The following is a 26,096-nucleotide window of genomic DNA, read 5'->3' as shown; positions in this document are numbered from 1 at the left end:
CAATGAGATGGCGCTGCTGTCTCCGCGGCGACCCTCCCGCTGGGGCCGTCGGGACCCGCGCTGCCCAGCCTCACAGTTCTCGCGGAAGGCGACTTGGCAGAGGGGTTCCCAGCTGCCCAGAGACCTCCACGTCTGGAGGTGCTAGGATCTGCACCCAGCGGTCCACGCCTGGGCCGTGGGAGGAGTTGCCTAGGTGGCCCCCAAATGTACACATCTGAACACTTGTTAGGCCCACAAAACTACTAGCCAATGTTGTTAGCACTTCTATTTTGGTCTGCATCTGACTCTGCCCTGGATTATAGTGTTCCTTGTCTCTTGGAACAGCACTAGACTGCAAAATCACGAAGGCCGGGAGGAGTCCTCTTGGTCTGCGTTCATCACTGTAAATTTTCCCTAAATGTACAGACATTTGTGTCTCTCCTAGCTACCCCTACCACCATCTCCTATTGTTCACATTTGTAGGCTGGGAATACTAACAGCTTGACTGCTGAACGTACGCATAGAATTTATATGTATATGGAATTCACCCGGTATTTTCTATACATCACACATGTGTACACATGTACACACACTCATACAATACATGTATGCAATACGTGTTTAGTAACTGCAATACCACTACCACCCGGCTCTCCTCTACCCTGCCCTCGAGGAGGGTCTGGAGAGAAGGAAATGGAAACTCCACTTCAAGTCTATTATGGGTACACCTCTCCTTTTCACTGATCTTCTTTTGTATCAAATTCTTCAAAGGGTATATGTAAATTTAATTTTTGAAAATATTTCCCATCAAATGTTATACTCAATTTTTTAATAGACTTTATATTTTAGAGCAGTTTTAAGTTCACAACAAAATTGAGCAGAAAGCACAGAGCATGCACAGCCTCCCGTATTAGCAACATTCCTACTAGAGTGGCACATTTGTTAAGATCAGTGAACCTACATTGACACGTCATAATCATAGTTTACATTAGGGTTCACTCTTGGTGTTGTAAATTCTGTGCGTTTGGATAAATGTATAATGACAAGTATCCACCACTATAGTATTATATAGAGTAGTTTCACCACCCTAAATATCCTGTTCCGTGTATTCATCCCTTTAAACCCTCAATTTTTGAATTTATCATCATGCTCAATCATGTTAAGATCAAAATAGAGGATGTTGAGAAAGCGCTTTGAGGACTTTCTATCCTATAGGAGTAGGATATAAATCGGAGTTACTGGAATCATCGATCTGTTGTTGGCACTGGCTCCTAACACTCAGATTTAGATCTGCTTTTTTCCTGACCACCCACGTCCATCCCTTCCTCCCCCTCCAGCTGCAGGAGTTAATGGTCTGTAAAACAATACTTAAATATTTAAATCCTCTAGGGAAGCACTAAAAGGAACCCTTTGGGACTCTTTGTAATGTGAAAATCATCCCCTAATTGCTTCGCTCCCAGGTGCTCTGTCCTTAATCTGGTTGCCCAACTGAGCTGAGGCCAGCAGGGCTAAAAGCCAAGGCTGCTGAATGCTGCTTCGGTGAATGGTTGATCATGTTCTATTTTTGGTTTACGTGTTATTTTATTTATAAACTTAGAAAATAGGTTCTAGTTTGTGGTCTGTAGGAATAAATTTGGGGAGAAATTGGTGGAGCAATCTTGAAGAAGGTATAAATTGGGTGCATCCTAATTGCTCAACAAATACATTTTAATAATGGAAAAGTTGGCTGGCTCCTACGCTGAGCCAAGATGAGGTACGACTTATGAGAGCAGAGTGTGCAAAACCCTGTGGTACTGGGAGTTTACTTCTTAGCAGGGTCTTTGTGGTTTTGCAGAAAACTTACTGCCCCAAGAGCCTTGTTGTCTTGGCTTTTTTCGATAGAGTGTGCAACTCTGATTTGAACCTATTGTAGCTGTTATTTATCTTTTTATATACGTGTTCCAACCAGAGTGTGAGCCCTGTAGAGGATCGCCTTGAAGCCGCAAACCCATCACTGTTTCCGGCACCTAGAAACAGATCAATAAATGTCTGATGATGATAATGGGAATAAGCTAATGACCCATGTGAAATGAATGCAGAGGTCAAAAGTCATGAGGTAGCAAATTAAATGATGTCTAATGCCCTCCAGTGGCAGTTTTCCAATGGCATTCCATGGATGTGCTTCAAGGGAGCAGTGGAGAAGGATCTTCTACTGGAGTGATTTTATATTTGAGGTCCTGCTGCTCAGGACGATTTTGTGAACATCTGTCGCAGAAAAATGATAGCAACAGGCCGAGGCAGATTGCTATCCCAAATCTGTTCATGGAGGGAGATATTCAAGATTGAACTTTTCCTGTTACCAACCCTTAAAAAAAGTAATTTCTGAACTTGCTCTATGAACTAGAATGAAAACTTTTCAGAAAAGAAGTGCTCAGAGCTAGGAGAAAATGATGGAAGGTTTTAATCCTCTGTTCTCTTCAGTAGAAATCGTCGCCTGTACCCACAGCTCCAGATTCCTAAGGCTCCATCTGTCCACACACCCTTTTGGCTTTTCCATCTCACTTTGTTCCTGATAGCGGAGAGGCAGGTCATTCCCCACAGTCTTCCCACAAAAGGATTAGCCCTAATTTAAGCTAAACAAGTCAGAGGCTTATTGAGTCATGTAGCTTCTCTGATGACCTAGAAGGAGTTCAGGGCTCCTGAGCAGCTGACAAATGCAGAATGGTTGCACTTCAACTTGCCGTCTCAAGGACTATTCATGTTGGCTTAACTTGTGTAGGTTGCTGCAGACGAATCTTTTATTTTCTTCGTGGATTGCTGAAACATCAGTAAAGCTGGTCCTTGTCTCCATCAAATAAAAGTTTGTATGAAAGAAATTCATTCAGGGAGTTAACAGTCTGCCCTCTCTTACCGCTTGAGGTGTGCCACCTCTGCCCTCCAGCCCCACTTTGTTCTGGGGCTTCTGATCTGGTCGTTCCCCGCCCTCTTCCCCCAAGTTCCTGCCCTGGTTTCCTGCCTGTAATATTCTCCTTCTAGGACTGTTGCCTAGAGATGTTCTCAGAAGAAAAGGTCCCTTTTCTGGAACTCTGGTCCTGAGGCTAGGCCCTCATTGAGGGCCCTATCAGGACAGCTGTTGTCTACTGCCTTCCTGGGAAGTATGTCTACCCAGATTTCCGCAGTGCTCTGCCCACACTTTCAGGCCTCTTTTTACTTCATTTCAGGCTCCTTTCCCCATTGCTGATTAATTTCCTGGATTTGGACTAAAGAGTATGGTAGTCTGTAGACGCCCCTCTGACACCAACATCCTCAGCAGGGTCAACTCTCCCAGCATCTGTTCCCCTCCTTTCTAGGGCTTTGCTCTTCAGCTTATTCTAAGTATCTGACCATTTCCCCGCTGGACCCAAAGACAGCTCAAAACCTGTTTGAAAGGAGGCAGGTTCAAATTTTTAAAAAATCAGCAGAGGGTGCTAGTTATGGTGCCTGAAAGCACAGAAACAGGTGAATCACAAGACTTGAAATATCCAGTGCCGTTTGCAATGACCTTGCAGGTTTTAGTCTGCGAGGCCAGATTCCAAGTCTGCTTATGCCTCCCGGGTATTCTGCTCACGTTTTAAACCAGCTGCCACAGGGCAAGTGGTGGTCCCTGAGATTTTCAAACGGCTAGATTCTCCAAGAGGTACGATTTACTGTGTCCAAGAGTTCCTCAGCCTTTAATAGCCCCGGGACTTTAATGAATTGTGCATCTAAAATAAAGAAGCCTATAATATAAGAACTCTTAGTGTAGTAAACATTCTTTTAAAATCTTAAACATGAATATTAAAGATCAATATGTCAACGTCCTATTGGCAATGGCTTGTAATATTTTAACCTTTAATTTCTAAATGGGTCCATCCTGTCCTGAGTAGTTTAGGATCCGTAAGTTAATTTAAACTTATTTCATTACTTAAAAAAAAGGAATTTCATTCATTAATTAAATAAAATATCTGGATGAAAGATGGCAATAAATAAAATTCAGTGACTTTGTCACCAATCTTTAGCTGTGTTCAGTCCCTGGTCCTATGTATATTTGAGTTGAAAACTCTTTTTTAACCCACCTCAAACCTTTCTGCCTTGAATTCACTCTCCCACCAGGCTCTTTCCTCTGTTAACTCTGGGTTCAGCATGATGGCAAGGGTGTCCTTCACCACTGCAGATGGAGACTTTTTTTATCAGTCACCTCCTCTGCCTCTCTCTTGCCCTCTTTGCTTCCCTCCCAAGGGCCCTGAATGAAGAAGGAGAGAAGGTGAAATGGCTGCGCAGCCCGGCAACGTGGGCACCAGGGCTGTCTTCTTTCTAATCAGAAGAGTTTACGTTTTGGCCACCTTTCTTAACTAGGTTCTGACATTTGAAGCTAGAGTTCTTGTTCGGTATCAGATACGCTGGCACAACCCTCTGCTCATGCGCACACACTCACACATGCACACACGTATCACCCCACAAAGGGCACACCAATCCACAGGCTTGACTCAGCCAACAAGACTTAGTCTCCTGAAAATTTGAATCATGACGAGATACAGGCAGAGGAGATTGACCAATGACTCACTTTAATGGAAGCCTTACTGAGCAGCTACACAGGCCGAGCGTGACGTTCTGCACCTGTATGCCTTTTCCTTCCTGCACCCTGAGGAGGTGTGTGCTGTCTTTATCCCTGTTTTACAAATGGGGAACCTGAGTCTTGGAGCAGTTAGGTCACTTGCCAGGATCACACAGCTGGTCAGTTCAGAGGTGGGATCCAAAGCTTCCTCACTTCCCGGAGGGCAAGAGAGGGAAGATCTAGGCTCCCCTTTCTGAAGCCACTGATCCACTTTTCTTGGATCCCACCAGATCCACTTCCTCTGCCACTTTCTTCACCGGACCAAGTGGCTTTGGTCTCCAGTTGGGTTGTGGAGCGCTATCGCTTCAGAGTGCGGTGGAGGATCTGAGGCATGCTCAGTGTCTCCGGAACTCAAAATTCTTTTACATTCTCCGAACTTTACAGATGAAAACATTAAGACAAATTTAGGAAAGGAGTTTATGAAATGAAGGAGGCTCAGTAAAGAAAATTCTCGAGATGAATGAGGTGAATAACTGTTGCTAACACAATTGGAATTGGTACGAAAAAGATTATGAATCAAGATTACTCACTTTTACAGTAGGTGTAGTCTAAAAATAGTGAAACTGTGTCTATGGTTTAGTTATTTTCCTTAAGTTGCTAAATTACTCACCACTTTTAGGTTGATGTTTTCCTCTTTTTATTTGCGTGACTTCCCACATGTACCCTCTAATTTTTTGTTTTAACACATAATGACATTTTGTAGCTTTTTATTTTATGATAGTAATATCTAATTCTATCTCTTCGGCAGACACTGGGAAATATTAAACAAAATTAGGCTTCAGATTTCTGTGAATGCTAAAAATAGTGAAGAGTTAACTTTTTAATGCCCACAAATTAATGAATCAAAAAGCTAGAGGTTCACTTTGTTTTAATAAATCAAAAAACCCTTTTTTAATTGACTTTATTTTTAGAGCAGTTTTAGGTTCGCAGCAAAATTGAGTGGAAATTATAGAGAGTTCTCATATACTCCCAAAACTCCCCCACGCACACACACAGCCTCCCCCACTATCAACATCCCCCACCAGAGTGGTACTCTCGTTACAATTGATGAACCTACATTGACACGTCGGAATCACCCAAATTCCGTAGTTCACAATAGGGTCCACTCTTAGTGTTGCACAGTCTATGGGTTTGGACAAATGGATAATGATATGTAGCCACCATTATGGTACCAGACAGAGTAGTTTCACTGCCCCCAACATCTTCTGTGCTCCACTATTCATCCCTCCCTCCCCCTAACCCTTGGTAACCACTGATCTTTTTACTGTCTCCATAGTTTTGCCTTTTCCAGATTGTCATAGAGTTTGGACCATACAGTGTGTAGCCTCTTCAGATTGGTCTCTCTGACTTGGTAAAGTTTGACTCTTTAAACCATCAAAGGAGTCTCTTCATATCAAGCTCTTTGTATTTTGTCTCTAACGCTTGCTCTGATTGCTTTCTTCTGCCCTCTGATGGCTGGCACACATACCCACGTCACTCTTAGTGTTGCTGGGACATTACCTCAAGAGCACTGAGATGGTGCAGCTTTCTATCTTTAATTATATAAAGTACAGTGGGACATTCATAATCAATCAAAACATACTCTTGCCTCCACTTACCAACCAAGGGTGACATGGACCCACTAGGAGGCATGTGGAATGTATGTCAGGGGGCCAGGTACAGCAAACACACTACTGCCATTTAAGAATGATAAATATCTTGTAAAAATAGTTAGTTCTACCTAAGATGCAAATCGAACCTGTACTGAAAAACACTGTCTACACTCTCTAGACTCATTCAGTTTGAAAGCATTTTATTAATGCTATTATACCCAAAGGAAAACTACTATAAAATTTTTATTTTCTGGGGCTGGCCCCGTGGCCAAGTTGTTAAGTTCGTGCACTCCGCTTTGGCGGCCCAGGGTTTCACTGGTTCGGATCCCGGGCATGGACCTGGCACCACTCATCAGGCCATACTGAGGCGGTGTCCCACATTTCACAACCAGAAGGACCTACAACTAGAATATACAATTATGTACCGGGTGGCTTTGGGGAGAAGAAGAAGAAAAGGAAAAAAAAAAATAAAAACAAACAAAAAAAGAACTTTAAAAAATTTTTATTTTATTTTATTAGATCTCGGCCTCAAAGATTCAAAGTAATTCTCCACCACAAAACTAATGGCCATTACCTTAAGGTATCTTAAGACTTCATGATTCAGTAGAATTTAAAGGTGTCCAGGGGGTCCAGAGCCTCTCTCTCCATGGAGCTGGGGAAACAGGGGTTGTTCGGCTTATATAGACAGTGGTGCCCCAGGCCATCCTGGAGTTCTTGGGGGAGGACCATGAATAACACGTTAAAATTAAAACACTAAGTTCAACCATGATGATGGTGATCATAATAGCAGTTACCATTGATTGAGTGCTTACTATGTGCTAATCACTGTGCCATTCATTTGCAGATTATCTCATATAATTCTCACAATGATGTAAGACTCTTATACTAGGATTATCCCCATTTTACAGAGGAGTAAACTGGAGATTGGAGAGGTTAAGTAATTTGCACCACGCAGAGACGGATGTGGTTTTGTGAGGCCAGTTGTGTATGCAATTTTAAAGGCCACCTTTAAGAAAAGGGATACAAATGCACAAAAAAACAATCTAGTGTAGGCCTTAGGAGAGGGGTCCAGAGGCTGAAGTTTCCCACGTAATTCGCCTCTGACCCAAGACCACTGCGCTAGGAAAGGAGCGAGCCTGAGCTGAGTCCAGGCAGGCTGGCACAAACATCATGATTTTAACCTCTGTTCTGTGCTTCTAGTCAGATGAACACATAATTTTATGCTAAAATTTTATGCCATCTCAGACTAACTTATTGTGTAGATAGGTGGAGAAAGGTATCCAAGTTATGAGAAACATTTGATACAAAATTTTTAAATAGAGAGAAAGGTTCCATTAATATGGTATTTTCTGCAAATTTCTACTCAAAACATCAGTCCAATTCCTGAGCAGCAGAGTTCCACAAAAACATGGTTTATAAACTTTTGACCTAAACTATTTAAGAGAAAAGACCTCCTACTTGGTTTGTAAAGATCTTGGAGGACGAAAGACTCACAGCAGGCACGCATTCGTTTGTCGAATGAATTGTCTGCCCAATTTAGAAGTCATTTTTATGCCCTAATTTAATGCTGTGTCCACCTCCTGGTAGCATCTCTTTGGGATGGAGGACGCATCAGTGTCCTCCTGATAATAATTTTCTGAGATGCTACTGCTTAAAACACATGAAGATAAAAATGCCATATTGTGTTTGACCCATGATCTGCCCAGCTCAACATCTGATGAATGTCAGGGCAAAGGGCTAGTTTGTGAGAGCTCATGCCAGTTACTCTTTATGGTGTTGACTTCAGGAGATGGGGAATGTGCCCAGGGCGATGGGCCCCACAGCAGGTCAGCACAGGACAAAGAATTTGGGCTTGAGTTCTTGCTCTACCACTTACTTGTGTGTGATCTTGTCCAAATCACTTAACTGCTCTTAGACTCTTATTTTCTTTATCTGTAAATTATGCCTGTAGAGTTCCTCTTTTGGGGTCAAATACATAAATGATTGTTCTCATTGTTATCCCTAACATCCTTTGATATCAAAATACCTTTGAAAATATGCCCGTACAACCTTTCAGGGTAAGGCATCCCATGTATTTACCCTCAATACAGAGTCTTGATGTTTTCTTTGACAGACAGAGCTATCCCTGGGGTGGCCTGGACTGAGCTGGGCTCCCTCAGCTGCTTTTCTCATCGCTGAGGGTCAGACTCTGAAGAGTTTGGGGTGGGAGAGTTGGTGTCACGGGGACACACACTGTTGGTTGGAGCATGCCTTGTGTCCTCCTCCCTTAATCATGCAGTCCATTTTTATAACTTTTTATGTTCCTGTTCAAGATAATGCTCATAATTTTTATAGCTTGATTTGGGATTAAGATATTGAGAGCGGGAAAAGTCTGAGTTGCTCAGCAGCATGAACTCTGAGAGAAATAGTCCTCCAGCCTTTATCCTGCCAGATTAGCCTTGGTCATAAAATTTCCACCTTCAAGTTTCATGGTGGAGACATGATGGGAAAAGTCCGTGTTCAGACCAACTACACTCTTCACAGCGTTAAGAATTTGAATCATGTCCCTATCATCTTCTTTCTAGCCTGAGGAATCTGCATTGTCTCAGTACATCTTCACGGGCCAATAGTGCTAGCTAGTTGACTAGTTACCCTTCTGTACAGCGCTGGCTACATAATTCGTGGGGCCGAGTGCAAAACGAAAATGCAGAGCCCCTTTTCCAAAAGTCATGAAGAGTATTTCAAGACTGCTATGGCAGAGCATTAAACCAAGAATGGGCCCTTCCGGGCATGGGGCCCTGTGCAGTGCCTGGATGCGCCCCGGGAGCTGGTCTCACTTTTAGGGACTGTCTTTGGATGCCTATGCCTTTTTAGGGGCTTATCAACAGAATTACTCATGACGATATTTCAAGTAAAGAAATCATGTTTTTTTTTTACCAGCAATAAATCCATACTTTCTGTGCTGCGTTGTTTTTTAAAAAAATTCAAATATATTTTCTGGTATTTTGTCTTTCTGAGCCAATTGATTGCAACTTTTTAAAAAATCAGAATACGTATGTTTCTATCCTCTTAGTGAATTTACAATGGAATACTCTCTAAATTATTTCTAATAATCCATATCCTTTAACATTATGGATACCGAAATTAGACACAACATTCAGATGTACCGTGACGACTGACAAGGGTTCAAGACAGTAGAGTCGATCAATAAAGGTGGTTGCAACATCAACATGTCTGATTTTTCTTTCTTCAATTTGCTGATATTTCATTTAGAATTTCTGGATCTACTGCTCATGAGTAGAATCAGTTATAGCCGTAATTCTTACATTGTTCTTGTTTGGTTTTGGAATCGAGGTTATGGTGACCTCATCAAACAAACAGGACGGATTTCACTCCTCTTCTCCAGATCAGCTTTACGAGATAGAGATGGTCTGTTCTTGGAGGTTTATTAAAATGTACCTGGAAAACTATGTGATAACACATATTTTGAGGAGGGGGTTGGTGGGAGGGAGATGCTCTTCTAGACAGCCTTCAGTCTCCTGAACGATTATTGATCTATTTGAGTTTTTCCTAATTTTTCTTGAGTCAAACAGCTTTAGTTTTTTACAATTTTTTATTAAAAATAAAGCAGAAAGAGGGGCCAGCCTGGTGGCAAAGGGGTTAAGTCTGCAGTCTCCACTTTGGTGGCCCCAGGTTTGTGGGCTTGGGTCCCAAGTGCAGACCTACACCACTCGACAGGCATGCTGTGGTGGCGACCCATGTACAACGTGGAGGAAGATTGGCACAGATGTTAGCTTGGGGACAATCTTCCTCAGAAAAAAATAATAAAAAAATAAAGTAGGAAGAAATAACAATAATTCAAATTTCTATCACAGTTTTTAATATTTTGATATATATGCTCAATGTTTTTTGAGGAGAAAAAAATCCCTGTGTTAATTTCATCAGGATAATACATGCATAAAGTATAACAATGAAAGTTTTTTTTAAAGTTACTCCAGGGACTGGCCCTGAGGCCGAGTGGTTAAGTTAGCACACCCTGCTTCGGCGGCCCAGGGTTTCGCTGGTTCGGATCCTGGGAGCGGACACAGCACTGCTCATCAGGCCATGCTGAGGTGGTGTCCCACATGCCACAACTGGAAGGACCCATAACTAAAAATACACAACTATGTACTGGAGGGGGTTGGGGAGAAAAAGGAAAAATAAAATCTTTTAAAAAAAAATAATAAAGTTACTCCAAACCTCATTACTAAGAAATAACCATCATTAACCAGATCAATATTTATTCCAGATAATTTTTAATGCATTCATACAGATAAAATACAGATAGAAAGATGGATGGATGATGGATGGATGAATGGATATTTATAAATGCTATTTTTAGATAGATAAATAGACAGGAATATTTATTAATACTGTTAGTTTTACTTGAATTTATTCAAAGAAAAAACAAATTAAAGTACAACTGAATTATAGATGAATGGGAGAGATTAATTTCTTTGAGTTTTCTCAAAGGTTAAGAAGAGACGTTTTTAAAAATTAAGGTATTAGATCCACAGGTTTTTAAAAAAATTACATTGTTAAAAATTTTAGATAGCACCAACTGACCCCCTGCCATGAAAGCAGAGGACAACAGTATTTACTTCAGCCCCTTTTCTTCCCCTCCTGATCTCTGCTCCAGTTCACGGCATCTACATTATAGGAAGTACCATGGCTCCGGAGTTGTTCAGGGTACGTATATATAAAGATAGACAGATAGATAGATAGATAGATAGATAGATAGATATGTCTCCAAGCAGATTTAGTGTTTATCTTAAATCTCTCGTCTATGGTTTCCTCATTCCTGAGTCCTTATATTTGATTAATTTTTTTTAATTGACTGGATTTTGTGGTCAAGTCATGTTGCTTTTCCATGCAGAGCCATGGCATTATATCTTTCATGTTGGAGAAGTGTCTGCCTCTGCCTTTCTACTTGAGTGACATCCTGCTTGGTCTGATGTCTTTTTCCCTAGAACCCTGAAGGCGGTGCCCTGTTGTCTTCTACCCCTGCAGGCTGTGAGGGAGAAGTCTGTGGCCACTTTAATTTTTCCCCTTTATAAGTAATTTGCTTTTCTTCCTGAATACCTACTAAGTTCTTTCTTTATCCTTAAAGTTCAATACTTTAATTACAATATGTCTCCTTGCTATTGTCCTGTATTAAATTTTCCTGGAATACTATTTATTCTTTTGATCTGCAAAGTCAGTTCTTTATTTTACGGACTTTTTCTTACATAGTTTAAATAAATATTCTCTTTAATTTGTAGAGTCTTTACTTTAAGGACATCAGTTATCTTAAGTTGGAATACTTGAATCTTTTTTCCATTTCTATTAGTCTCATTAGTTGCTTTAATATCTTTGTCTTCTTCATATATATTATTTCAAATCTCTCAAGACTTTCCTTTATGTTAGTAATTAGCTTTTCAGTGGCATCAGTCTGTTCCTTCTGTTCCTAATTTATACATATCTATTATGTGATGATGTTGTTTGGATATCCAATTGGTTTCCTTATGTCTGCAAATTCTTTTTAAATTTCATTTTGTTGTTGCAAGATATTAGGATGAGCTAGATTATGCTACGGTAATTAATTAACTCAACTTCTCAGTGACTTATCACATTTCGGTTTATTTCTTTCTCATGCAAAGTCAGCTGATGGCTGAAAGCTTTTCAGGGTGGTCCCTTTCCAAGACAGAAGCCAGAGCCCAGGATATTTGCATCTTGAAGCTGTACCACGGGCTTCTAAGTTATCATGGCAGGAGAAATGACAGTATAGAACTCACACCTGCTGACCTGGAGTTGTCTGGAATTGACTTGGGATTATTACATGCCACTTACATTTATTGCTAGGATGTACACTTTTTCCCCCAGAACTAGTCTGGGAAGTATGAACTGCAAGAAAGGCAAAGAAATGCAAAACTCCTGTGTGCCCAAGAAGAAGAAAATGACGTAAGATTTGGTGAGCCCACAGCATCATCTCTGCCACATTTACCATATCATCCTTGAGTTCTTGTTTTACTGAATTCATGGGTTTAAAAAAAACTCTAGTCTCATAAAGGCAGTTAATGTGCAAAAAAATTATTCTTCTTTAGTGTAAAGAGTGGGAAGAGTTTTCTTCTTTTATCCGAGTTTTCTTTGGTTAAGTTCTTGCCCGTCTTGTGCTCTTCCCCCAGTCTGCTGGTCTGTTTCCTTCCTCCTTCCCTCCTTCCTCTTTCCTTCCCTCTCTTACAGAGTATTTGCATAGTTGTCATGCTGGGCTTTTTTCATCTTAAGCGATTCCGTCCAGACCCTCTCTTTTCTCGGCTGCGTTGTGGGGGACTTTCTTACTCCTTTTCCACTGCACCTAAAAACCATTTTTCTCCTTCAAGTTACCGTTTGTGGCTTGAGCATTTCATATTATTTTTTTTTTAACGGGAATGAGGGGATAGTGGGAAGGGAAGAGTTTGAGTTTATCTGTAGTGCTAGGAAGTATTTGTTAGGCTATGTGAGCCTTTTCTCTCTTCTGAGATTGGTTAAAATGCTCCCACCAGGATTCACAATGCCTGGGGGAGGATATTCTGGGAATCGGGACTGTTTCTTGCAATATGCTCACTTGTTTCTCTACGGCTGCTATTTGTCAGACAGAAGAGGAAAAAGACAAACACACCCACATAGCTGCTCCTCTCCACTGGGTATTCATAGTTGCTATTAGTAAGAATTCTTAGAATTTCTCTGCTCACTAATATGGTTTTGGGTGGAGAAGTGAGATTAGATGTCTAGCCTCGCTGTGCTTCTCCGCTCTGCTCCAGAAGGTCCTGTCTCTCCTTGGCTACTGACACTTGAAGTGTATTTCATTAAGCTGTAATTCCATCCTTTCCTGTTGGCTCCTAATGCATATTTTGGGGATGGTTCTCATGAATTTTTTCTTTAGATATTAAGGGAAGGAAATTCTTTGATATAAGTCCCATCTGTCATTTTAACCTAGACATCTCTTCAGCTCAATTTTGTAATTTTTTTCTATAAGTAATTGTCACATTCGTCTGTTTTCAAAATGATTTTCATACTTCAGTTCAGAGTTTTCTTAGGATTTTTGAAAACTCTGGACTGTGTCTGTAGACTGAGCCCCTTTGTATGGCTCTTTTGTCATTACTAATATTGTTTATTTTTGTCTCCTCTCTCCTTTTTTTTTTCCTTATCAGTCCTGCTAAAGGATTGTTTAAGTTTTGGTTTCAAAGTCACAACAACAGTAGAAATTCTATAAAAGTTTAGAACGTGTTGCCCATCCATAGTGAACTTTCAACAAAGGTGTGAACATTAGAAAATTAATATTTAAATTGTATGTTATTGACTAGAAGATAAAATTGTAGTTTTTAGAATTAAGAAAGCAATCAGGGGGGCTGGCCCCGTGGCCGAGTGGTTGGGTTTGCGATCCACCGTGGTGGCCCAGGGTTTTACCGGTTCGGATCCTGGGCGCAGACACGGCACTGCTCGTCGGGCCATGCTGAGGCGGCAGCCCCTATGCCACAACTAGAAGGACCCACAACTAAGAATATACAACTGTGTACCCAGGGGGCTTTGGGGAGAAAAAGGAAAAAAAAAAATCTTAAAAAAAAAAAAGGAAAGAAAGCAATCAGGTAGGAGTAGTTTATTAGTCAGCTCAGGCTGCCATAACAAAGTACGACAGACTGGGTGGCTTACACACCAGAAATTTACTTTCTCACAATTCTGGAGGCTGTAAGCTCAGGATCGAGGTTGCGGCAGGGTTGGTTTCTTCCTCTCTCCTTGGCTTGCTGATGACTGTCTTCTCGCCCAGGGTCTTCACACGGTTTCCTTCTGTAGCTGTGTCCAAATTTCCTCCTCTTAAGGACACCGGTCATATTGAGTTAGAGCCCACTCTAAGGACCTCATTTATCTTTAATTACTTCTTTAAAGACCCTATCTCTAAATATAGTCACATTCTAAGACAGGTTAAGAAATTCAAAAATATAGGGGCTCAAAAAAAAAAAAAGATATGTCATTTTTTCTCTTGAAACAATCTAGAAGAAGTAGGTGGCAAAGGCCTTCTTCCATGTCATCCAGAGACCCAAGTCCCTCTTGGTTGTTGCTCCACCATTTTCTAGAGAATTGCTCTCATTTAATGCCTTGGGACGCATTCAATGAATGCTTGCGGAATAAATGAATGAATGACATGGTGTGTCTTGGGACAATGATGGGGCTAGCAGAAAGGAAGTACGAATCTTGATAGGAATAAATAAGCAGAAAATATGATTAAATATTTATGTCTGACCAGATTTGAGGAGGCCTTGAAAGCCAAAAGGGACTCACAGGGTACTGGAACCAAAAGGGATGAAACAAATCCAACTCATTCATCTTATACAAATGAGGAAACTGAGGCTCAAGGAAGGGAATTAATTTACGCACACAGCTAATAAGTCATGCCATCCAGGACTCTAATTTAGTTCTGATTCCAAGTTAAATTCACTGCTCTTCCTACCATAACAGGCAGAATATGGATAGTCTGCAATTTTTTACATGGAAAGTGACCTGATGTATGCCATGTTTTAGGAAGGTCAATTTTTATGGCTCTTATGTGTCTTTAACCAATGACCATCCATACACTCACTGTGGCTGACATTGATTTTGCTCACACTAAGATAATTTGTCTCCCTCTTAGTTGCTAACAGACCCCCCATCATGGTCAGGTTGGAGGGAGGGGAAGGGAGATCCTTTGTTCTAGGAGACAGAGTGCCCAGTCCAGTGTGTGTGTATGTGTGCCCATGTGTGTGTGTGTGTGCACGTGTGTGTGTGGGTGGGGGGAGTATGTGCTAATTAATCCTGGCTGGCCTAAGCCAGTCACGTTAACTTCATTCCCCTTTGCCAGGATTGGTCTAAGGGTTGTCATGTGACCCAGTTGACATGTGTCTAGTTCTGGCCAATGAGATGTAAAGGGGATTCTGCTGGGTAGCTCTTGGGAGTTTTCTTCCAGTCTGCCCCACTCCGTGCCTTGGCTGTAGTTGTACAAGTCACCTGGTGACCATGAGGTGACATCAGAGATGGCAGAGCGGAAAGACTGAGATAGCCTCCCTGGGTGCTTTGTAACATTGTGGATTGCCACATAAACCTGGAAGTGCCCTGCCCAGACTCCTTACTATGTGAGAGAATTCAGTTTTATCTCTATTGCTTGTCCCTTTTAGTCAATTATTATTTTATTTGGAACCAAAAGCATGCCTAACTGGTATATTCATCAAATTTGCTTTTTAAACAAGCATTTAAATGCCTAAAAACATCCTCTTGCAGTTCTCTACACTTTCGCAACAAGAAAGTACAAGACAGAAATTCAGAACCGTATATTTGAGAGGAGTGTGAGGGAGAGAGGGGTCTGGGTGACCGGAGTGCTCAGGAAGGCCTTCATGGTGCATAAGGCACCGGGCCAGGACTTGTGCAGTGTGCGGGAGCTGAACAGGCAGACGGAAATTGTCAGCGCACATCACGAGCAGGTGGACGGTCCCACCATAAGCAAATGGAGACAACTCCTGCCGGTACCTTAGAGGGCCTGGGTCCCAGGCCACATTTAAACTCCTGCCTGAGTGTTACAGTCTCTCGGATGCCACAGGAAGTCTGCTCTTCCAGTCTCCCAGCACGCCCTGAGGGTGATCGATGACCAGCCAGGCATGTATTGAGGTAGGAAGCTCTGCAGCAGAACGGCACATTAACAGTCCTCTTTCACCCCAGCGCTAGGCTGTGGGGGTGCCCTTTACTCCTCACTCGGTGAGTTTCCTGTCTTCCTAATACACCTCCCTCCTGAGGCTGAGAAATCTTCATCTCTTTCTTTTGCGGTCAGTCATAATTTTGGTGTCAGGGGACTAGCCCAACAATCTGGGCTTCACGGCCCTAGAGGGTTCTCTTAAATTAATGGCCCTCCTGGTGGCCTGTTGCAAACTTTCCAATTTCTAGGTGTGGCCAGGCTCCTCAAATCACCTAACACTTTTAATGATGACAAATACCATATATGACAAAACAGTAAAACCATCTTTTGAAGTGACACTCCATCTACAAGGCCTGACACTGTGGCTATAGAAGAAAACCCGGTCTTGCAGGAACGTACCACTGTCTCAGTTATGTTGCCTCAGTTGGATACGTCACGTAATATTTTGGGGGCTTCATTTTCCTCATTGAAGGGATGAGTCATCGGGGCTTTCCCAAACTGAATTCATATTTTAAGTGGTTGTCAATTATACTTGCTGTTCTTCTAGATACTGAAATTACAGGAGTCCTGCTTTTTCCTTCTCCACCACCATTTTTAAAGTGGGAGAGCATTCTAAGTCCAGAGAACAAAATCCGCAAAGGTAAAATCAAGCGGCCCTTGCCCAGCTATGCACGGGGAACAACCCTATGATTATGTCATCAGCCTGCTGTGGAGAGTAAGAGACTAGGGCCCAGATGGGTTAAGTGGCTTGCTCAAGGTCATATATCCAACAAGAGGCAGAGAACCTCTGGCAGGCCAGCCCTAGAAGCTGTGCACACACGCGCTTTCCTGGTGGAGGCTCTTTGCTCTCTGCTTTGTTTTATGTTGCCTTCTGGGTGCAGGTGACCCTCTGCCCAAAGGTGGTGATCTTGACCTGAATGAGACTTGAGCTGACCCACAGGCAAATCCTTTCTTCCTTCTACTGATTTATCAGATCATCCCACACTGATCCAGTGGATGAAGCAATGGGTCTTTGGGGACCAGCTCTCTCCTTGTCTAATAAGCTTTGTATTAAGAGACTGGAAGGGCTGTGGGGACTGCGAGGGGGAGTCCAACCTAAAGCCAGAGGAGGTCATTCAGACTCAGTGGGCAAAGCATGTCGCCGCTCTGCCTGTTTCCTTATGGTAAGATCAGGTGGTTGGACCAGATCATCTATGAGGTTCATTTATACCCTAATATTTCAAGATGTTATGTTTTATCTTCACCAGTTTTCTGGACTCTTTCTTTTTCCAACCATTGGAACTTCTTAAGTTTTAGCAAAAATGGCCAATTGTCTCACAATATTGTCTTCCTGTTCCTAAAATCGCCTAGGATGGTTGCCATCACAATTTGTTTTGTTTTGTTTTGTTTTAAAAAAAATAGTTTTTAAGGTCCTTTTTAATAATATCATTAGCTGATTTCTATCCTTTCACCCTAAGTTTCATTTTCTTTACTTAATGATCACCATCCACAATTTGTAAATAAATAGGATGGACAAGAAAAAGGATTTTCAAAGCTTGTGCATTTCCCTCCTCTCTATCATATAGACAGTATTTTCCTTGATTCTACTTTTAAAGAATTTTCCTATTTTCTTTCTTCTTTTTCATTCTTGATCTGGTTTCTACTTGTCTGTGCTACTTCTTAACAGAGCAGTACTTTTGAAATCAAGTAGATTTTTCGAACCGTAAGCTGTTCTCCTTATGACTGCTTTACACCTGGTCATACCTCTTCACCAGTGGACGCTGGATTTGCTGAAAACTCAGGGAAAGGACACATGTCCTCACGTCCATCAGTGAAACCAAAGCTCTGGTCCCCAGGGAAGATTCACTGTCCCCTTTCTCTCAGGCTTCACTTTTTTCCTCGGCTCAAATCCTAAAATTTACTTTGGTCTGATAGTTTGCATTTTCAATTTCAGAGTAGGAAAGAAAAATGTGTTTTATTAAGAAAACATTTTAAACATATATATAAGAAGAAAGAAATATATATAAATTATATATCCATGACCCAGTTTCAACATTATCAACATGTGGTCTATCTTGTTTCATTTTTACTCCTCTTAGATAATTTTGAAGCAAATCTCAGATATTGTTTCACTTCATCTGTGGTTACCTCAGTATGTGAAGAAAGGGAATTTTATTTAAATAATAAACTATTATTTGTCTCAGTTTTAAATTTCAGCAAGAAAAAACATGCTAATATTTTACCTGATGTTTTGGACACTGTTATGTCTGAAAAACAAGATTTGTTTATCGTATCTTGACATTCACATCTTTCTCTTATTCTGATAAACGGAAGTTGTACTCCAAAATACAGAAACAGTGATTCTGATATTTTATACAGGTGTTCTGAGGACATTTTTATCATAAAATTATAGAAACAAAGTTATTTAGCAGTCTAAAACTTATTGGACAGCAGCTTATGATATTGTGCCTCTCAGGTAATAATTAGAAGCAATGTTCTCAGTTTAGCAAGAACTTGATTTCATTGAATGTTATTTTCTCTAGAGAAAAAACCTAAAGCCACTTATACTCAATTCTTCCCTCCACGGTAGGGTTAGGTGAGCCTGGGGATCTAATTTTCTTACAAATGGCAGATTTGCCAGATTTTGCATCTGATGATAGCTTAGAAAGCTACAGGGCCACATTTCTGCCTCCTGGCTGACTCTGGTTTGGATGGGCGTGTGGTCTAGGGCAGAAAGCGGCTGGGCTCCTCCGTGACTTCTGCTACTGCTGCTGCTGCTGATACGCACGAAAAGTCGGTCTGGGAGGAGTCTGGAAGAGGCGCAGGAAGGAAAGGGATGGTCTTCCACTGAAGCCGCCAGCAGACCTGCCCTGAGGCTATGTCTGGAGTTAGGGGGACTTTTGAAGAAGTAAGGCTGAAGGTGGAGAACTCTGCTGGTGACCCCTATATACTGAGAGGTAGAAATTAAATTCACGGCTTTTAATAAACTTCCTAGTGTCATAGCCCAGCCATTACACAAAACTAAGACTTGAGATATATATATATTGATATATATTTTTTCTGTCCAGCATTAGAGTACAGCAATCTGATGAATTTCTACTTCCTTAAAATGTTGGACCTGAGCCAGACTGTCACTTCATACGCTGCCTTGGCTCAAGCAGGAAAATAAAGTAGATTGCTTTCAGTTGCCCACTCCCCTCAACCTGGCTGAAACCAAGCCTTCCCCTCCCCTCCCAGCAGCCTCCCCAGCCTGGCAATGCTCAGCTATCCTAGAGTCCTCAGAACCTTGGAGTTCTCTTGGTGTCTTCCCTCTCCCTCACTTCTACCCCAAAGTTAATTTCTCTCTCCATCCCTTCTCTGAACTACTAACCAGAGCCAGCCTGCGCCCTTGCTCTCTCTGTCCCGTCATTGTTCCAGTCCTATATTCTCGCCTCTTAATAGTTTCTTTCTTCATAAATTTATTTCTTAATAGTTTATTCCTGTCCTTGCAGTCTCACTCCCCTTTCATGCCTGATACGCTAGTCTAACTCTCCTAAAACCCTCCCTTCTAGTACTGGCAGGATTAGACACATTCAAATTTATCTACCAACTAGTGAAGTTCCCTCAACCTCACCTCCTCGAACTTAATCTCCCTCTTCCTGAGCACCTTCCATCCTCTCCCAGCCCCTCCTCCACACACTTTTCCCCAATAGCTGCTGGTTTTACAAGCTTTTCCTTGTCAGATTGCTGTCTTCTCTCTGCTGACACAAATCTCTTACTACCTTCAAAACCATTTCCCAATTTAGTAATTAATAGTTCCTTTTAATACGCATAACTGCATCTTGTTCGTGCTTTTAATTACAGTAGAATTGTGTCCTAATGTTTCATGTAAGTCTGGCCTTCTCAAATAAACTGTAAGGCTTTCTAGGGCGATAATTCTATCTTCTATGCTACTATTTCCAACAAGACTGGCACAGGATTGTGTATGGGGTATGTGCACAAAAAAATATTTACTGAATGAAAGAATACACTTTCTGGATTATGCACCCTGATGTGAATCTTTTCCTTCTGATGGCTCAGCCAGGTCACTGTTGGACCAAGCTGGTTCAAGTTTCAAGTGAAGCAAGAATATTGGGGGAGGGCGGGGGGTGGGGGCGGGGAGGAGGTGTGTGCATGTGCACGTGTGTGTGTGTGTGTGTGTGTGTGTGTGTGTGTGTATGCATGAAAGGGCCTTGGAGGGAGGAGAGAAATGGGTACTGAGTGCGTGTGTGTGTGCCTAACTGACTAAAAAATATTCCAGTGTCAAAGTAAACATTTTGGAATTATTTATAATGATGAAATTGAAATTCCCAGCAGTAAGACAATATTTTGTAGCTATGATATATGTATAGTAATTATAAAGAAACATGGAAAATAAAAGCACTCTTTATGAAAAAGACTAACATGAAATATAACAAAGTGATCACGGTGGCAATGTTGAGATGATAGAGTTAGGCTTCATCCTCCAGGCCTCTCCCCATATTTTCATCTGTCTAAAATGTTCTATAACTAAAAGCATGTATTAAAAAAGGTATAATTTTTTTTAAATAAGAGAAAAAGTCAATAGTTGACAGTTATATGCTGAGATAAAATTAACCTTTGGCAAAGTTGTTAATTATAATGATTAGATGACCATTATCCTGATTTCCTCAGCCAACTACTTTTATTCTGTTTTGTCTTTTCTTCTGCCCCAATCTTCTCTAATTATCTCAGTCTGGACTTTTTTTTTTTTTTAAACTTTCCTAGAATACCTTGAATAAAACCTACCTGTCGTCTTACCTCTTACTGGGGCCATCAATTATTCCTGAATATTGACGTGGTAGATGTTAACTAATTCATATGCAACCTCCCTTGGTGAACATACATCTAGAGATAATGACACAAAGGAATACTTCAGTATACTGAACCTCCACAGATCTCTTCATTCATTCATTCAGCTCTGTCCTAGTCAATGATTTTGATGATGATCCGGAACACACATTTATCGTATTTGTGGATAATCCGAAGCAGGAGATATATAGTAAATGCACTGAATGGCAGAATTGGAGATCAGAAAGATTTCCAAAGGCCGGAAAGATGGATTAAATCAAATAAGAGTTTTGATAAGAGTGTGTATAAGGGTCTGCAATTTGAGATGTCAAAAGCTGCGGCTGTACAAGCACAGCCAGGTCACAGCTCCTGTGAAAGAGCCGCAGGGGTTTCAACCAAGAGTGAGCTCTGTAAGAGTCCAGGGTGTGAAGTAGCCAACAGAAAAGGCTCCTTTGATCTTCCCGTTGCAGTAGTTGCATTAACAGAAGTATAGTATCTATGTCATGGCCCCTGGGGAGTAGAGGAGGTGCAGGGCTAACTAGGAGCTAGAGCTGGGACATGCAGCCTCAAAAAGAAGCTGAAACCTTGAATAAATCAAAATGAGATAAGCAGCAGCAGTGCCAACCTATGTGAAGAACAGGTACTCAGGAACAGAGTGAAGCATGTGGAGCAGAAAGGAGAGCAGCGAGGACATTCACCGCCAGAAGCCCCTAAGGAACTCCATCAGAACCTATCAGCATGTGACAAATCAAACCATAAGTGTGCCTGCCTGGTGAACTCAGCAGAGCCCGCTACATGAGCTTTGTGAGTACCTGCCTCTTAGACCAAGGAGCCTGCACTGTCAAGTGGATATGTATTGGGAGATGTTTTTTTCATACAACATAGAAGGGTTTTATAAGATCTACTTGTTCATCGTAGCCAGCCATACATATTTATGCTATGCAGTGTGTAGCCAAGGAGTCTATTTTTTCTTTGCTCTGAGGCTCCCTGACCCATGTGGGGCTGAAATTCCCGATTGAGCCCCAGTAACTGCAAGGTGAGCAGCTCCACACTTGGTGCCCCATGGGAAGATGAGGCCCTGGGTTCCCTTCTGTCTCTAACACTGATGTTCCCACACTATTATCCTGTCGAATATTAAAGCTGTTGGTTTTACTAACAGTGTGCCTCTGAATAGGGACTAGAAAGAATCCTCAAGAGAGTGTTTGCAGCTGATAACAGGAGAGAGTGTCTGGTTTTGCGGGAGATGAAATGTGCTTTTGTATGTGAGCAGGAAGCAACAGATAGTCTACTTCAATAGCTTTTTATACCCACCAGGCATGTTGAAATTGATCTTTTCCATCACTATTATCTATAAAACCTCTTTCGTTAGTGATTTAGTTAGAAGAATGCTGTAGCCCATTCTCATTCAAAGGGATTATCTCTTTTCGGAGGGAGGGTTGAGAGCCATACCTTTAAGCCCCTAGCATTTTAGCTTAGATATTCATGTATCTAATGCTAAAATTTATCTAAGCTAAAATGAAATCACGAACAAAACCTTGTGACAACTTGCAGCATCTTGAGTTCTTTGTGAGGAGGCTAGTGCAGCTAACAAAAGAAGCAGAAAAGACACTGCTGACTACAATTAAAAGCCTGCAACTTCTTAAAAGAATAGTTGGGGAATTTGTGGAGGACCACTCGATACAGAATGATTTTGGTGTAAATTAAGTTCGATTTGACCACGATTCTTTTAACCTTAACTAACTGAGTAATCTATTAGCATTGTGGACTGGCGTCTTAGACTATGAAGATTGTTTCAGCCGTCCAATAATACCTGTTCTGGCTTCACAAATAAACTCCGAATCAATTAATTTCTTGCAGCAGGTAAGTGGAATGCTGTCTGTATGTTTTAAAAAATCAAATAGCATTTGAAAAGTTGCGTTAAACTTTTGTAGGTTTTACTATGGACCACTTTCTCCCAGAACCAGCTAAGTGTCTCTCCTGAGAAGCCCTCCTGAGTTGTCCGGACTGACCACCTCTTCTCTGGGCCAACGGGGTCTCAAGCCCCCTCCAGCACTGTGATCCTTGCACTGTGTCGTCATGGCCTCTTTACTCCCGTCAAGTTCCTCCCCAGTTTCTGAGCCCCTTAGAAGGCGGAGATCTCGTCCCATCACAGTGTTTTTGGCTCTAACACGTCTGTCTGTCTCCTGTGAGGCGCTACAGACGCGCAACGCTGAGAGCTGCTCCTTGGGAGAAACCGTGGGAGTGACAGGTAGTCTGAAGTGAGGCAAAGGGACACCGTGGCTCTCGGGTGTATCCCAGACTGTGACGGGCTGCCGGACCAGTTTCGAGAAGGATCTGCTGTCAGCCTCCAGCCCTGCGATCCCTATGTGCTAACTGTTCACGGAATGATCCTGTGGTTTTGGAGGAATCAGGCTCGAGGGAGGCAGAGAAAAGGAGCCAGGCGGAATGGTAAGGAGCACTGGAAAAATAGAAAGGGCTGACGAAGCTGACGGGCGAGCAAGGGCTGCGCGGTCTTCCTTTCTTCCGAACCACAAGGGACTGTGGCTCAGGCGCCCCGGCGCCAGGTGCGCGGACGCGCGCTTCCAGCGTGGGGCGGCCGGTGGCGGGGACCTGTCCTTGCTCTGCCACCCAAAGGTGTGGCAACTTCGGGTTGCCCAACTTTCCTAGGCGGGGAAGTAGTCCTTCAGGAAGTCTCTCGCCCCGTTTAGGAACCATCACAGTTCCTTTTATCTTGCCCATCTGGCAGGTTCCAATAGAACTATTTTTCAAGCCAGCGATATTTACAGAGACAAGACGAGGCTGCTCCGTGGAGCCTAGGACGATTTCAGCTGTTAAGGTAATGAAGACAATTGAAGAACAAAGCGGAATTAGTGTCATCGCAAATGATCCAGCGCCTCAAGTTAATTTCACCGGGTTTTGTTTGAAGAGCCGCAGAAGTACTCCTCTTGCGTAGCAAGCTGCCACCAGAAAGATTTTTTTCGAGCATTTAGGAAATAGAGTTCAAGTGCTCGGTCCTTACAAGCTGCAGGAGCAATTTCATACTTCAGGTTTTAAAAAGGTATCGTGATGTTATTGCCTGTTTTGCTTCTAGGAAGCGAAGAGTTTAGGAAATGACTTGGGCGGGTGCATCTATGCTGCCGAAAAAGACTCATACGCACTCCCCAGGGACCTGAGCGGGTTCACTGTCTTCCCGAAGGTGCCAAGCAAGCGTCCGGTCCCCTCGGGCACTCCCGGTCCAGTCCACTGTGCCGAGGGTCTCCGGCGCCATCCTAGACGTCTGGGGACAGTCAGGGGGGTCGGGGGCGGCTGGACAGCGCGGGAAGAGCAAGGAAGGGGAGGGAGCCTGACTGCGCCTCACTCCTCCGTGCCAAGGACACCGTCGCGGAGGCGCGGCTAGCATCCCGTGGATCGGACTTTCCGCCCCGGGCAGTGGAGCTCCAGCCTCGTCCCCTTCCCAGCTTCGGGCGGCCCCCAGGGCTGAGTAAACCGGGCGGAGGGAGCCTGCAAGGATTTCCTGCGCGCTAAGGGAAGGAGGAGGGGACCGGGGCAGGAGAGCCGGGAGCAAGGACCCTGAACCTGCCGGGGCCGCGCTCCAGGGCCGCGTCGCCAGCGTCTCCCGACGCGCGCTCTGCCCCCAGCCACCCGCCCTCGGCGGCCCCCGCCCCTCTCCGGAGCTGTAGGGAATCTGGTCCCGGAGGAAGAGGGTAGGTGGGGAGGCGGATGAGGGGTGGGGGACCCCTTGACGTCACTGGAAGGAGGTGCCAGGGTAGGAAGTGGGCCGGGGAAAGGTTATAAATCGCCCCCGCCCTCGGCTCCTCTTAATCGAGGTCCGCTGGAGGCTCGGAGCGCGCCGGGCAGACTGTCCTCGCGGCTCCTCCCCGGCGGCGGCGGCGGCGGCGGCTCGGAGCGGGCTCCGGGACTGGGGCACGGCAGCCAGAGGACGCCAGGCTGTGAGGATTACCCGGGGAAGTGGTTGTCTCCCTGGCTGGAGCCGCGGAGAGGGGCGCTCGGGGCGTAAGGCCGGAGCGTGGAGCCGGTGGCGGAACGCGAGAAGACAGGCTCGGGCGGCTGGGTCGTTGGCCCGCGAGGAGCGCGGGCACCGGGTGAGCAGGCCGCGTCGTGCTCACCATGATCAGCTGCTGGGACGCCGGGGTCCTGCTGTGCGCGCTGCTCGGCGGTCTGCTTCTAACAGGTGAGGCGCTGCCGGGGCCCGGGGCTGGGATGGGGCGACCGAGGGGCACAATCTGTGGGGCTGGGACCGGGTGCAAGCGGGGAGGTGAGGCTGCAGCCGCGAGAAGCAAGCCTCGGCGGGAACCTGGGACACTAGTTGCAGTGGGCACGCCTGGGACGATGGCGCCCCTTCTCCACTGGGCAGTGTGGGCGCCTCGGAGAGAGCTGGCGGGGGCCCGCGGGCGTCGCTGCCCTGAACGGCTGCTGGAGCAGCGCTCGGGTCCCCGCTGGGGCTGCCCCTTTGCGGCTGAAGTCGCTGATCCTCTGCCTGGCTCCCGGGTCCGGTTTCCCAGCCGAGGCTCCGGGCTCGGGGAGCGCCGCGCACCTGGACCTGCCTGACATCCAGAGCCTGCTCCCAGGCGGCGTGGCGCGGGTTCGTGGGGCCCTCCGGAGCCGGGCTCAGCGGCTCCTAGACCGCCGGCGAGGCTGCCTGGGGGCTGGGCTGAGGCCCGGGCGTTGGTGATGTTGGGCACTGGCCACGACGTCGCGCCTCGAGGGGGAAAGAGGAGAGCCACCTTGGAGGGGGTCGCGTGCCTGCTAGGAGCAGACAGATCCCAGGAGGTGGCAAACGCTGGTATCCTTCGACGCACTTCGGGGCCCCCGAGCCCGACTGTCCCCAGGAACATTCCACGAGCGTCCACGCCTCCCGGTCGCTCGTCGACTGCGGGGCCCGAGCGCGCTCCGCGCAGCCTCCCGGGTGGGGCCTCTGCCGCCGGTCCAGCCCGGGTCGCCGACCTTAGTGAACCTGAGCGACGAGGGCAGCCGAGGGCCCAAATACTGTTAAGTTTCGGAATCACAAGCCTAGCCTTTAAATTCTAAGAGAAGAACGGGCGGACGACTTAGATGAAAGATGCAGCTTGAGGAATCGGTGAGGTCCGCCCCTTTGCCGGGCATAAGAGAAACAGGCTGCGGGAACCCTCTGCAGCCAGGAGGTTACACCCACCCTGAGGGTGAAGGCCGCCGGATCCAGGCGTCAAAGCCCAAGGGGATTTAGGAGGTCGTCCTCGCCGTCTCTGCCCAGCGGGGCTGAGTGGCCAAGGCCTCTGGTTCAGGCCCCCTGGGCACAGAGAGTCAGATTTCCGAGCGCCTTTATTTCAAGCACTGTGGAGAAAGGGTAAAATATGAAATAAAACTCAGTAACGTAAGTTATCGCACTGATTCCCGGGAAGGAAAGTCAGTAGGG

General features: G+C 44.4%; 1 protein-coding gene across 1 annotated transcript in view; it reads left to right on the top strand.

The window, feature by feature from the left end:
- Positions 1–24,554: 24,554 nt before the first annotated feature.
- FLT1 (fms related receptor tyrosine kinase 1) overlaps positions 24,555–26,096 on the top strand; it is a 171,896-nt gene continuing 170,354 nt past the window's right edge. The window contains 1 exon segment of the mRNA NM_001309471.1: positions 24,555–24,875. Within this exon segment, the coding sequence (NP_001296400.1) occupies positions 24,812–24,875 (64 nt within the window). The 5' untranslated portion in view covers positions 24,555–24,811.

Source organism: Equus caballus, chromosome 17, assembly GCF_041296265.1.
Source record: "Equus caballus isolate H_3958 breed thoroughbred chromosome 17, TB-T2T, whole genome shotgun sequence".
In the NCBI taxonomy this organism is placed as follows: domain Eukaryota; kingdom Metazoa; phylum Chordata; class Mammalia; order Perissodactyla; family Equidae; genus Equus; species Equus caballus.
Note: the sequence above shows the minus strand (reverse complement) of the source record. Positions and strands in the feature narration are given on the sequence as shown.